The sequence below is a fragment of the Grammomys surdaster genome, unplaced genomic scaffold, assembly GCF_004785775.1.
Source record: "Grammomys surdaster isolate TR1022 unplaced genomic scaffold, NIH_TR_1.0 309, whole genome shotgun sequence".
NCBI classification, from domain to species: Eukaryota; Metazoa; Chordata; class Mammalia; order Rodentia; family Muridae; genus Grammomys; species Grammomys surdaster.
Genome location: NW_021604728.1, coordinates 1129941 through 1144348, shown reverse-complemented (window position 1 = coordinate 1144348; position 14408 = coordinate 1129941). Strand labels below are relative to the sequence as shown.

General features: G+C 43.8%; 1 protein-coding gene across 2 annotated transcripts in view; it reads left to right on the top strand.

Moving 5' to 3' along the window:
- Nucleotides 1-14408, top strand: part of Chek2 (checkpoint kinase 2) — a 29128-nt gene that overhangs the window by 6066 nt on the left and 8654 nt on the right. For both annotated transcript variants that reach the window (XM_028777408.1, XM_028777409.1), the window contains 4 exons: nucleotides 5058-5166; nucleotides 7512-7565; nucleotides 10220-10281; nucleotides 12298-12397. In XM_028777408.1, the coding sequence (XP_028633241.1) occupies nucleotides 5058-5166; nucleotides 7512-7565; nucleotides 10220-10281; nucleotides 12298-12397 (325 nt within the window). The remainder of the gene's footprint in view (nucleotides 1-5057; nucleotides 5167-7511; nucleotides 7566-10219; nucleotides 10282-12297; nucleotides 12398-14408) is intronic.

Here is a 14408-nt window from a genome sequence, read left to right as displayed (position 1 = left end):
GAGTGTGTGTGATTGTATGTGCTGTGTGTATGAAGAGTGTGTGTGATCGTATGTGCTGTGTTTATGAAGACCATGTGTGATTGCATGTGCTGTGTGTACGTGTAAGTGTGAGATTCGTGTGATGTGTATACCATGGTGTGCACGTGGAGCTCAGAGGAAAGGCTTCAGGAGTTTTCTCCTTCTCCCATAGAGTCCAGAGATTGAATTCAGGTCACCAGGCTTATTCGTGTCCTGATTTGCTTTCTGTTGCTGCGATAAGCATCACCATCGAAACCAGCCTGGAGAGGAAAGGGTTTATCCGGCTTACACATCCTGATCACAGTCTATCACTGAGTGAAGCCAAGGCAGGAACTTAAGCAGGGCAGGAACCTAGAGACAGGAACTGAAGCAGAGACAGTGGGCGAGTGCTGCGTTCTAGTCTGCTTCCCAGTGGCTTGCTCAGCCTGCTTCCTTCCATAATCCAGGACCACCTTCATCAGTCGTTAATCACGAGAATGCCCCACAGACTTATGTAAAAGCCAATGCGATGGAGGCATTATGTTTTCTATCGTGGTTCCGTCTTCCCAGATGATTGTAGCGTGTGTCAAGTTGACCAAAAAAAACCAAAAAACCAAAGCAAACATAACAAATAACCAACTCCCCAAAATAAAACAAAATAAAACAACAACAACAAAAACCCAGTACAACTGATTCCTCATCAACTTGACATACAAACATATCGCTATCATAATCTTTCCTTCCTTGTGTGTCCCCAAGATGTCATGTTAATACTGATGTCATGGGCTGGGAGTGGTGATGCACGCCTTTAATCCCAGCACTTGGGAGGCAGAGGCAAGTGGCTCTTTGTGAATTCTAGGCCAGCCTGGTCTACATAGTGACAGGACAGCCAGGACTATATAGAGAGACCCTGTCTCAAAAGAAAAACCAAACTAAACAAACAAAACTCCCAAATAGCAACAACAACAACAACAACAGAAAACAAACAAAGATTAGTGTCACAATGTGAAACACAGTCCTATTTGTTTTTCAAGTCCCACAGTCTTTTCAAAAGAGAATTTCATACTAGAGAATGACTTAGCAAGTAAGAACACTGATTGCTCTTTTAGAGGACCCAAGTTTGATAACCGCTGTCTGCATGATGGCTCATAACTACCTATAACTCTATTCCAGGGGATCTGATACTTTCTAGTCTCTGGGGTACTGCACACAGATAGGCAGGAAAAGCAGCCATATACATTAAAAAATAAATTCATCAATTTAAAAGTTCAAGTTCTCAAAAATAATCAAAGTGTCTAACTGTGGGTTCCTGGTTGTTGTTGTTTTTTTTTTTTTTTTTTAAAGTTTTACTTTAAGAACCAAGGTTACAATCAGATCAAAGCAAAAAGCAAATTGTAACGGTCTAAGGAGTTCAGTGGCCAAGGTCTGGGTCCCACTCTTTTTGGACTAAGAAGGTATAAGCAGCTTCACTTCTCCTCCTTCCCCCTCCCCTCCCCCCCCCCCCCCCCCCCCCCTCCACCCTCCCCTCCCATAGCACACACAGCTTGTCTTGGAATTGCAGGCTGGCACCACTTCACCCCTGCTGCCTTCCTCCATCCCACAGTCTGGACATGGGCCTTACAGGGTCTCCACCTGCAGCTGAGCCTGCACCTTTGTCAATGACTTCTCTTCAATGTCAATGACTTCTCTTCAGGGATGCTGCAACCCTGCCATGCGGTGCCAAGCCTCAGCTGCTGTCCACGACCCCTTCATGCCTTCAAAATTAGTATTTTTTTTTTTTTTAAGATTTATTTATTATGTATACAGAGTTCTGCTGGCATGTACACTTGCACATCAGTAGAGGGCATCAGATCCCATTACAGATGGTTATGACTCACCATGCAGGTTCTGGGAATTGAACTCAGGACCTTTAGAAAAGCAGCCAGTGCTCTTAACCTCTGAGACATCTCTCCCCCCCCCCCCCCCCCCCCAAATTAGTATCTCACTGGAGACTCCTTAGACATTATGAAGTTCCAAGTTCAGGTGGAGCTTTGAACTGTTTTCAGACCACAGCTTTTGTGTGCTGGCCCCGAAGATCTCACTTTGATGATATTGATGAGGTTAGGCTCTTATTAATTAGAGCAGATTTTTAAGCCCCCACTAACTAGCATTGATTATCTCAGTGCACAAACTCTTTCATTTCACAAACTCTTTTTGTTTCCTTGCTTATTTGTTTGTTTGGTTTTTTGTTTGTTTTTGTTTGTTTTTGAGACATGATTTCTCTGTGTATCCCTGGCTGTCCTGTAACTCACTCTGTAGAGCAGGCTGGCTTTGAACTCAGAGATCTGCCTGCCTCAGCTTCCCAAGTCCTGTGATTAAAGACATGCATCACTTCACCCAACCTCACTTTCATAGAATTTTTTTTAAGATTTATTTATTTATTTATGTATGTATGTATTTATGTGTTTATTTTGTATAAAGCATTCTGCCTGCATGCATGCCTGCAGGCCAGAAGAGGGTACCAGATCTCATTACAGATGGTTGTGAGCCACCTTGTGGTTGCCGGGATTTGAACTCAGGACCTCTGAAAGAGCAGTCAGTGCTCTTAACCTCTGAGCCATCTCTCCAGGCTTTACAGAATCTTAGTTGAAAATATCACACAAATGGCTATGATAAGGTCTTTAAGGGACTCTGAAATTTCCCTCTGGAACTCCACAGGCCAGGTCTGTTATTTGCATTCCTCTCGGCATTGTCTACAGGACAACTCTTCAATCTCTGAGTACCCAATAGCTTTTCCAGCCCAAAGCTCCAAAGTCCTATAATTCCCCCAAAACAACATGGCTACACCCATCCATGAGTCCTCTATTCCTGGTATGAGGATTGGACTACTTTGCTTTCCTGTTGCTGTGATAAACACTGACCAAAAGCAACCTGGAGAGGGTAGAATGGCTTTGGCTTTTATTGTTGAATCCACGGTCCACCCTTGAGGGAAGCCAACTCAGGAGTTTAAGCAGAGCCACCATGGAGGGGCACTCCTCACTGTTGGGACAGACAGTACTGCACAAACCGGGCTGGGACATCCCAAATTAGTCAAGAAAATCCCCCACAGACTTGTCTACCAGACACTATAATGGAAGTGGGTTTTTCAAGTGAGATTACATTCTAGCAAATGATCCTCACTATTGAGCCGAGTTGACAAACACCTAACCAGAATATGGGGCAATCACTTCTACATGCTGGGCCATCTTGTCAGCCCCTGCCCTTCTGAAGTAGGCATGCAATATAGTGTAAAATGTTTAGTTCAATCCCTAACAGGAAAAGACCGCTCATCAAGGTGAGGGAGGCATACTTGGAATTGAACAACTTAAAAAAAAAATTAGCGGGAGGATCAGGAGTTCAACATATTTTTGGCATAATACTCTTTCGAGGACAGCCTGAGCTGCCTAAGGCTTTTGCCTCAAAGGTAAGGAAGGGGTGAAGGGATAAATAGCTAGGGAGAGGTTGTAGTGGGATGTTCCAGCTCCTAGAGAAGTTAGGACCAAATCAACACATCAGGGTCCAGTCTCAGAAAAGTAATAAAGTCATAACTGGTAGTTGCTATAACGTAGATGAGCTTTGAGAACATTAAGCAAAAGAAGTATGATCTCATTGATAGGAAATGTCATAATTTTTAAGAAAATCATTTAGTGCTTGCTAGGGGCCAGGTATAATGGTGTTTCCCTAATTGGAACTAGATGGTAGCGGTTGCAGAGCATTGGGTATGTACTGACTGTGACGCAGTCCTACACTTGAAAATCATTATCATGGTACATTGAATGTTACCTACACTCAACACAATCAGAAAGATGTGAAACCTTTTCTATACTCTCTCAAAACCCGGTTCATTATCATAGCTCATTGCAGACAGGTCGTGTATGGCTCGTACTGCAGTAGTCGTTGGTAGGGTGGGTCTTAATTTTGCAGAACAGATTTACCGTGGGTACGAGTGGTCTGTATAACATTCTGTGTGGTGTTCCTCTGCCATTGGTGGTACTCAGTGAGTCAGAAATCTTTGAAAGACACTGCTGAATGATGAGTAGCACTTACGGCTGTAGTATAGGGTGAAATTCGTGCTTGTAGCTGTGTATGCAGACCATTTGTTGGTAATTGTTTTGGTTTTATTTCCTTAGATAGGGTTTCTGTGTGTATCCCTGGCTGTCCTGGAACTTACACCTGGCCTTGAACTCAGAGAGCCTCCTGTTGAGATTAAAGGCATGTGACACCACCACCTGGCTGTGTTTTATCCTTTTAATTCAGGCCTGGATGGCCTTGGCTTTGGTTTGGTGCTATCCTTCTGTCTCTACTTTCTCAGCTTTTAAGTTACAGTTCTGTGTTACTCCCGGCTTGGGTACTCATTTTTGATCAGGAAGATATTTCTCTGACCTCTAGAGAAAGTAAATTTTCTTTTTTTCTCAGTGTTTTTCTGGGAATTTCACAATGAAGGGCTCTGATTAGACTGAAGTCACTCCAAGCTCAGTGTTGCTGGATGCTTGACGTCTCCGATGTGCTCTTGGCTGTTTACTCTGGTGAGGTTTCAGGGTATCCTTTGAACATAGAGACAATGAAAAAATGTTACATGGACAATACTTAATTTCTTTTGTGTGTGTACAGATATGTGTGTACATGCAGCAGTATGCACCTGTGTGTGTGTGTGTGTGTGTATCTATGTGTGCATGCTACATGTGTGTGCATGTGTGTGTGAAAATGTAAGAGTTCATGTGCCAAGGAATTTGCGTGGAGCTCAGAAGACAGCCTTGAGTGTTGGTCTCACCCTTCTACCTTGAGATGAGGTCTCTATTTTCTGCTGTGCAAGCATGGTAAGCTGTCCTGTAAGCTTCTGGAGTTTTCTTGTTTCTGCCTCCAGGCTTGCTGTATGTTGCCTTGTTTACATGGGTTCTGGGTGTTTGAAGTCTGATTCTGCACTTGCATGACAAGTACCTGAACAACCTCCTCAGCCCCTTCTTTAATTTCTTACTGTCAAGGCAGACTTGGACATGGTGAAAATCATCCTGAAAAGTCACTGTCTGTGTATTTCCCCTTAGTGGTGCTTGTGGAGAGGTAAAGATGGCTTTTGAGAGGAAAACATGTAAGAAAGTGGCCATAAAGATCATCAGCAAACGGAGGTTTGCCCTTGGCTCATCGAGAGAAGCCGTAAGTACCTGTGTTGGCTGCCACCCGACTCTCACACTTCCTTAAGTAACTCTGGAGTATGTCTCAGTCTCAGGAAGCCTGGATAGCTTAGATGTAGCAATTTTTGACTGCCAAGCAAGTGTCTTTTAGTTAATCTAGAAACTTATTTATAAATTAGTTCTAGAAATAGTTGGTTGTACATCATCCTGTGCATAGAAGGAGGCTTTTTTTCTTATTCTAAAGTAGCTATGAAGGGATGGGGGAGAAGTGGGTTTGTCTAATGGTCAGTGCAGCCTCACGACTGCCTTCTGCCTCTCTTATCTTGGTGGAGACACTGTGGTGTTTAGAGACAGATGAATTCATCTCGTTCAGACAGGTCACCTTTCCCTTCTCAGCATGCGCACCTCACAGAAACTGCTCCTGGTCATTCATGGGCTTGATTACAGTGGTTTAACTGCAGCCTGTCCTTTTGAGCATTGAGTGAAGTAACTCTTGGTATATTGTAGCAGAAATGAAACTTGTTGAGAGTTAAGAGGTCTGGTGAGAAGAAAAAATGGTCGCAGGAAAGCTGGGTTTAATCCTGACTTAAGTGCTATGATCAATATTTCTTTTGAAAGCATTTGTTAAAGTGTAAAATGCTCAGTACCTACAGTGTAGCATTTTGACTCATTCTACAAATTATGGTGATTACTTTTTACTTCAAAGCATTTTTTTTTTTTTTTTTGAGATTATGACTCTCACATAGCTCAGACTGTCCTCGAAAGCCTCTTCTGGGGTGCTAGAATTGCAAGCATGCACTACCATTCCTGATAGAGGCGGCACTGTTTATTTTCTCTCAGTTTGATGGTGTAGTTCCCCTGACTGCAACTATGAATTTGAAAATAGTAAAGGAGAATTGGAATCTCTTTCCCTACGCCCTGCTGACCCCATTTGCTCTGTAAGGTCTTGTGTGTTTTCCAGTCAGTCAGTTGCATTTGAAACACTTTGCCTGATATGATTCAGTTCTGAGGTGACCACTACATATGTTCTGGATAATTTCAGACAGATTTAAATAGATTCTCAAAGATATCACTGGGAAGGAATGCCTCGAACTTCTTTTTTCTTTTCTTTTTTTTTTTTTTTTTTTTGGTTTTTCGAGACAGGGTTTCTCTGTGTAGCCCTGGCTGTCCTGGAACTCACTCTGTAGACCAGGCTGGCCTCGAACTCAGAAATCCGCCTGCCTCTGCCTCCCAAGTGCTGGGATTAAAGGCGTGCGCCACCACTGCCCGGCAAATGCCTCGAACTTCATCATGATTTATGCAGATAATTCTTTGCTGGTTGTTGAGGTAACTTCAGATCCTTTGTCCTTTTGGGTCTTGTGGCAGTGGCTAGGAGTTAGTTATAGAAACACATTTCTATAAAACCCAGGGACTCAGGAATGACAGACCCGTACTCTTCCACTGAGATGACATTTTTAGTTCTCGGTTGCAGGTTTTTAGGATGTAAATTATTTTTATGTAGCAGCTGTTTATCGCTTTTTCTGTAATCCACATTGACCGAATGAGTGAAGTGGCTAACTATAGTGTTTCTTTCCACATATAACCAGACAAAGTAAGGCAAAAGCAGGGCCCAGGCACTTCTTCCTTTCTAGCCAGCTGTTTCTGGCTTTAACATTCTTCAAATTGTTTTCCCCAAGATAATTCTATTCTTACATGGCAGGAGGAATTTCCGGTCTGTGTTCAATTCGTTATAGATCTTTGACCTCACAATTCTGGATTTGCTTCCCATTTGGGGGTGGGGGGAAGGATATCTCCTAGGTTGTTGAAAACTTAGAACCAATCTTTATTTCTTAATTGTTCTCTTCCATTCATTGGACTCTGTATGACCTCTCAATTAACAGAACCTCCTCACCCCCACCCCTGCCCCTGCAACATAGTAACCAGTTTGAGAGCAGAAAGATAAAGTCTGGATTTAAACATTTTCAGTCTGGGGGCTGGGGATGGAGAGATGGTTCAGTGGTTAAGAGCACTGGCTGGCCCTCTAGATGATCAGTGTTCAATTCTTAGTGCCGCCATGGTGGCTCACAGCAGTGTGTACAACCCTAGTTTCAGGGGACTGGATACCCTGACACAGACGTACATGCAGGCGAAACACCAATGTATATAAAATAAAAGTGAAAAAAGTAAACATTTAAAAAAATTTGAACCTGGGTTTCCTAGCTAAAGTCCATTTTACATAACTATGTAGTCTTGTCTCCTCTGTATGAGCAGAGCCTGGTTTGTAACTCACTCATCCTAAATGAAGCCTAACTATCAATATATTTTTAAAATACTGGCCATTATGATTATTGTTACTAATGAACTCTAATGCTGTCCTGTTTATTTAAGGACACAGCTCGCAGTGTGGAAACTGAAATAGAAATTCTGAAGAAACTAAATCATGTAAGTAGCACTGTCACTTGTAGTAACTTGTCTCAAAATACGGGAAGTGTATAGAGTGTTGCCGTAGGAGGCTAGTTTGGACTCCTTTGTATGTACGTGATAATACCCATGGGCCCAGCTCTTATTTACCTCGGACCACTTTTACTTCAAAGTTTTAAGAATTCAGTCCTGTGTAAAAAGCCTCATGACTTCATGATTTAATACTCAGTATTTTTATTGAGACCTTGACAAAAAGCTTATAAGGATTAGTTATATTTGCAAAGAAAATGCAAATTTAATGAGGTTATATCTGAAATTCGGGTCCTTTTAAATAAATACCTTTTATTTGAAGTAATTCCGTTAAACCCATGGAGTCTGACAGGAAAGAAGAATACGATTGTTACATCTGATTCGTAGGCGTGGGGAGCCGTGTTGGATATAAGTGGTCCTTACCTATTTTGTAAGGATGACTTTGTCTGTGAAAGTCACGGGGCTGTAGCACACGGGTCTGATACTGGCTTCTCAGCTTCTCTCAGTCTCTTCATAATAATCCATAATGCTCGCTCAGTAGGTGTTGGAGTTCAACTTGACCCACATCTTGCCAGAGTAACTAAGGATTTCCTCTTCTCTCTTTTAACCTCCAGTCAGAATTTCTTTTCTCGCTTCCACCTCCTTACTTCCCATTAAGAGCTAGAAGGTTTATTTACTCTAGATTACTGTGTTCGATACAATGTCTCCACAGCCTGTTTACAACTCAGTGGGCCCGCTAACCCTCCGCTCTCCAGTGGCCAGCCTTCATGCTTGTCTAGCCTGTACTTCGTGTGCAGCTTCTTCTCTTTCCCCTCCTTCCCTTCACTGCTCTCCTTGCTTCCGTTTTCCTTCTGCCTTTTCTCCCCCTCCCCAACAATCCCCCTTCTTCCTTTACTTTCTTTTTGTTGTTAGGAGACAGCCCTCCCTTGTTACCCTGGCAAGTCTGGGAATACTGGACTCACGTGATCCTTCTGTCTCCACCTCTTGAGTGGAGTTTGTTTTTGTTCTTTTCGACAGGAACTGGCTGAATTGGCCAGGCTAGGCCCTGATTCCTGGCTCAAGCAATCTTCCTGCGGCAGCCTGCTTTGCCCAGTTTTTGTTTTCGTTCTTTTTAAAAACACATTCACTGTTGGCAGGATGACTCAGAGGGTGAAGGAGCTTGCTGCCAAGCCTGGCCATCTGAGTTTGATCCCTAAGACTCACATGGAGGAAGGAGAGAACTAATTCCCCCAAGTTCTCCAACCTCCACACATGCTTCCGTGATACAGATACAGACAGACAGACATAATTAAGCGAAGAACCCCACAATACATTCCAATTACAACATACCATCTCCCTAAATGTTTTATTGGTTATTTCGAGCCTTATGAAGGTAGAAGTCTCTCAATAGCATTCGGCAGTCTTTCCAAGTCCACGTTGGGAAGCTGTGGGTGCTCACTGACTGTCCTACAACAGTTCACTGCAGGAAGACGGGCATACAGAGTAACAGTTACAGGGAGCCATGAAGAACTTGGCGATGAGTCTTACCTCTCACAGTCTCAAACCTGAAAGGATTCTAGGCTCTCTCTTTGAGTCTCTTGTGATCGGTCCTCCATGCTGGCTTCTGTATTCCTGATAGTCAGTCTGTTTCTTACATGGCACTGAGTTTAGCTGTCAATTTTAAACACAGGTATGGTAAGTGGAAAAATCGTAATGCTAAATCTGCATTCTAGAGAATCTAAAACTGTTCCTTCCCTGCCCACAGTGCCGTGTCCCCTGCACAGATGATAAACTATTAACCATGCTTGAAAGGTCTTATACAGTGAGAGGATCTTATCATACAGGTTCCATTCTTCACGGCTCAAGTGCTGGAGCTGCAGGAATCTGGTATCTGGGAGTATAATTGGGCTTTCTTTGTTATTGGTTGTCTTGTTGCCCAGGCTAGCCTTGAACTTGCTTTATAGCTGAGACTGGCCTTGAATTCTTTTTTGTTTGTTTGTTTGTTTTTTGTTTTTTGAAACAGGGTTTCTCTGTGTAGTCCTGGCTGTCCTGGAACTCACTCTGTAGACCAGGCTGGCCTCAAACTCAGAAATCCGCCTGCCTCTGCCTCCCAAGTGCTGGGATTACAGGCGTGTGCCACCACCGCCTGGCCCCTGGCCTTGAATTTTTGATTCTTGATTTTCTTTCCTTGCTCTCCCAAGTGCTGGAATTACAAAATAGCTTCATGGTCTGTCTGATCTGTCCTGTTGAGAAAAGAGATTTGACTCTTATGCTGGGATTGAATTTTGGATCTCAGACCTGGTGAGAAAATACCCCACCCCAACCCTGGAGTACCCAGCTACTGCTGTTTTTCATGCCTCTTGTCAGGTTCCTCAAGTCCTGATTTGACGAATGAGAAGGAAGTCCGGGAAAACCTGCCATCATGCCTTAGGCCGGCTCCTGTGCAGGCGTGAATTACCCCTTACTTACTCTGTACGAAGATGTGTTTCTTGTGTGAGTTCTCAGTGAAGAGTCAGCTGCCTTCCATCTGCCTTCTCCTGTGCTCAGCTCAGCAGCATTTCCAGACAAGGACCCAGTGTCTGCTCTTCATCCTCCGATGCCTCAGGTTCTGTGTCTGAAGGTTTCCTTTCTGGAGTTTCTCATTTTTCTTTTCTTCTCTCTCATAGCCCTGCATCATCAAGATTAAAGATGTTTTTGATGCAGAAGATTATTACATCGTTCTGGAATTGTAAGTAGTAACATTTAAATTTATGCTTCCATGTAACTTTCTTTTTTTTTTTTGGTTTTTCGAGACAGGGTTTCTCTATGTAGTCCTGGCTATCCTGGAGCTCATTCTGTAGACCAGGCTAGCCTCGAACTCAGAAATCTGCCTGCCTCTGCCTCCATGTAACTCTTATAAGCCAGTAAAGAATTAAATGCAGATTATTCAGGTGGTGGTGGTGGCGCACTCACTTTAATCCCAGCACTCAGGAGACAGAGGCAGGTGAATGTCTGTGAGTTCAAGGCCAGCCTGGTGTACAGACTGAGTCCCAGGACTGTCTAAAGAAAACAAAGACAAATATTTTAAATTTAATTTTGTTATTATTGTTTAGCTCAGAGGGATTAAGTAGCTCACCCAAAGACATACAGCTATGAAGAATTGAACTGGGGATCAGACCCAGTTGTCTTGCCCAGCTTGGTTATCTATTTCCCCTCCACCAGCACGTAGGAACACTACAGGAATACAAATCTCTGGGGCTCTCTCCAGCTTCTGGAATTAGATTTTTATTTTTTATTTTCTCCAGCTTCTGGAATTAGATTTTTATTTTTTATTTTCTCTTTTGGGTTTTCAAGACAAGAGTTTTTCTGTGTAGCCCTGGCAGTCCTAGAACTCTGTAGACCAGGTTGGCCTCGAGCTCAGAGATCTTCTTCCAAGAGCTAGGATCAAAGGTGTGTGCCAACACTTCCCTAGTAAAGTCAGATTTTTTAAAGTTCCCTGTATATTCCATGTTTCCTTCTTTTCCTACTGGGGCATCTGATTATGGATGAGGCTTATGAGATCACTAACTTGTCACAGGATTTATGTTTGGTTATTTTTAGTGAACGCGTCTGTGCGAGTATTGCCCATAGAGGTCAGATGTGGGCTTTGGTCTCCCAAGATGGAGTTACAGGCAGTTGTGAGTTGGACATGGGTGCTGGGAACTGAACTCGGGTCTTCTGAAGGAGGAATGAGAGAAATCAGGACGCAGTCCTCCAAGGTGTGGTTGAGGAGGAGAAGGTTTTTATTGTGTATTTAAGGGAGAGCACGGGCAGAGGCAGCTGGAAGAGTCCAGAGCAGGGAGGGAGAGGAAGAAGCAGATGAAGCATGGCCAAGAGACTGAACCTGGCCATGAGAGAAGACAGACAGGACGGGAGAAGTGTGGAAGGGGAGAGAGGGGGAGAGAAAAAGGAGGAAGGGGATAGGGAAGGGAGGAGAGAGAGAGGGGAAGGGGTGGGAGAGAGGAGAGCAAGTCCCCAAAGAGGAGAGGGGGAAGGGGGATCTAAAAGAGCTCATGGCTGGAAGGCAGGGTTAGATGGGAATGAGAGGCTGAGGGAAGAGAGGTCATGAGGAGGTCTAGGGTGGGGGTGGGGAGAAAGGAGCTGTGAGGAGTCAGGGTCCTTTGAGAGTGAGTAGAGTGAGCCTGAGGCCAGCCCATGCCCAATACACTGATAGCCTCTCCTTGTGAGTTTCTTTGGCCTGGCTATTTCTCCAGCCCTCAAGAAGATGGTTTATGCATGTGCTTATTTATGTATGAATTTATTTATTTTTGGCTTTTGGAGACAGGGTGTCTCTGCGTAGCCCTGGCTGAGCTGAACTCACTCTGTAGACTAGGCTGGACCATCTTAACGCAGAGATCAGCCTGCCTCTCTGCTTCCCAAGTGCCGGGATGAAAGACCTGCCTCACCGTAGCCTGGCATATTTATTTTGAGAAGGCCTCTTGTATCTCTGGCTGGCCTGGGGCTTTGAGCTCTCTCTGCCTGAGTGCTGGTGTTAAAGGTGTGCTCCATCCTGCCCAGCCAAGCTCATGAATTTTAAAAGTGATGTCAAGACTGAGAAAAACACGAGCCATGTCTTAGTGCTGGAGGTTCAGGCCGGGGCCTCTGATGGAGGCAAGTGCTCATCCGCTCACCCCCCCCCCCCATTCTTATTTTTCTGGGTAGGATGAGTTTGTTTCATTGGTGCTATTCATCCAGGGATGAAGGTCTTGCTCTGTTTGTGTTTCAGGATGGAAGGAGGAGAACTGTTTGACCGGGTGGTGGGAAACAAACGCCTGAAAGAAGCCACCTGCAAGCTGTATTTCTACCAGATGCTTTTAGCTGTACAGGTAAGAGAAGCCCTCTGGTGTCAAGCAAGGGCCCAGGGACTGAGTTTCTGTGTCTGTGTTGTTCTGCTCTAGGCAAAGAACCAAACCAAACCAAAAGTCCCTTCCCCCTGTCACTCAGATGATAAAGCTCTTGCCATGTGTGTAAGAGACCCTGAGGAAGGGAACTAAGGAAGCGAGCATATCACCAGGTCTGCTGGCACAGCCTGGAATCTCAGCTGTTTAGGGAGGGAGGTTAAGGCAGGAATCTCAAGTTCAAAGCCAGCTCCCTCCAGCAATTTAGAGAGAGCTTGTTTCAAATAAAAATGGAGAATACTTCAGAGGTTGAGTGGTTGCCTAGCGTGCACGAAGCCTTGGTTCTCTCTCTCTCTCTCTCTCTCTCTCTCTCTCTCTCTCTCTCTCTCCTTCCCTCCCTCCCTCCCATCTTCCCTCCCTCCCTCCTTCTTTTTTCTCTCTCTCTCTCTCTCTTTCTCTCATCTCAGGAAAACCAGAATCCACATAACCCACCTATGCCACCTGTCTAGGGTCTTTCTGGAGGGGGACTGATTTTGCACCTGCCCGACCCTTGTGGCAATGACTTGGTTTGCAGAGTATAAAGGTGAGGATGAAAGCAAGGCTGACCACTTGGGATGATTGAGGTAGACATTTGTTCTTCTACAATCCAGTAATGTGTTCCACAGGAACAGTGAGGACTCAACCTCTCCCCACAACCTCTTCCCACCTTTATTTTTCTTTTCACAGTCCTGGGGATAGAATGCACTGCACAGCCCTATATATAGATACACACACACACATACATACACACACACACACACACACACACACACACACACCATACACCACTCACATACCCACCACCACCATCACATGCACTCTTACACATATGCTCACACATGCTTACACACACTACACGATACACACAACACTCATCTACACACTCAGAACACTCTCACATGCATAGACACACACCACATACGTACTACATTCACACAAAAAACAGTCACACATACACCACATACACACTACATATACACACCACACATACTACACATACACACACTACACTCATACACACGCACAATACATACACATACACACAACACACCTAACACACTCATATCCGCCCACACTCACACTCACATCACACTTTCTCACATAGCACGCACACATCACACACTTTTGTTCACACATGCATCATATATACTCAGAATACTCACAACATACACACACACTCCCACCACATTACCTATATCCCTGGTAATTACCTATTTCCCTTTGTAAGATTTATTTTTTTTATATAGGATCTCATATAGCATAGGCTGACCTTAACTTCACTCTGTAGTCAACCTGGCTTTGAACTTTTGGTTTTTTGCTTTCACCTCCCAAGTGCTTAGAGTACAGGTGTGCACCACCGTGATTGGCTTCACAGTTCATTTTTTAAAAAAATTTTTTTTTTTACTTATTTATTTTATGTATATAAGCACACTGTAGCTGTCTTCACACACACACCAGAAGAGGGCGTGAGATCTTATGATAGATGTGTGAGCCACCATGTGGTTGCTGGGAATTGAACTCAGAACCTCTGGAAGGGCAGTCAGTGCTCTTAATCGATGAGCCATCTCTCCAGCCCTTCGCTTTTAATGATGTGTGCAGGATTTGATTCCTTATCAGTTTATTATTTCCTTGTATACTGACCAACAACAATGAATTTTACACAGCTCTGTAGATGTAGGATATTTTTTATTCGTAAAGAGTTGGTATTTTGTCTGTTTTCAGTTTTGCATCCTATTTCCAACAAGAGAAATTTAAAGTACTATAAAGCTAGTTTTTGGACCTAGGAATAGATTAGTAGTTTAGTTTTTGGTTATTTTTGATGTTTATAGCACTGGGGGTTAAGCATAGTTTATGCTAGGCATGTCCTATATCTCCAGCTTTCAGAATATCTCTACTTTGTGTGTATATGTGTGAGAATGTATATGTGAGAGTGTGTGTGTGTATGTGTATGAGAGTGTGT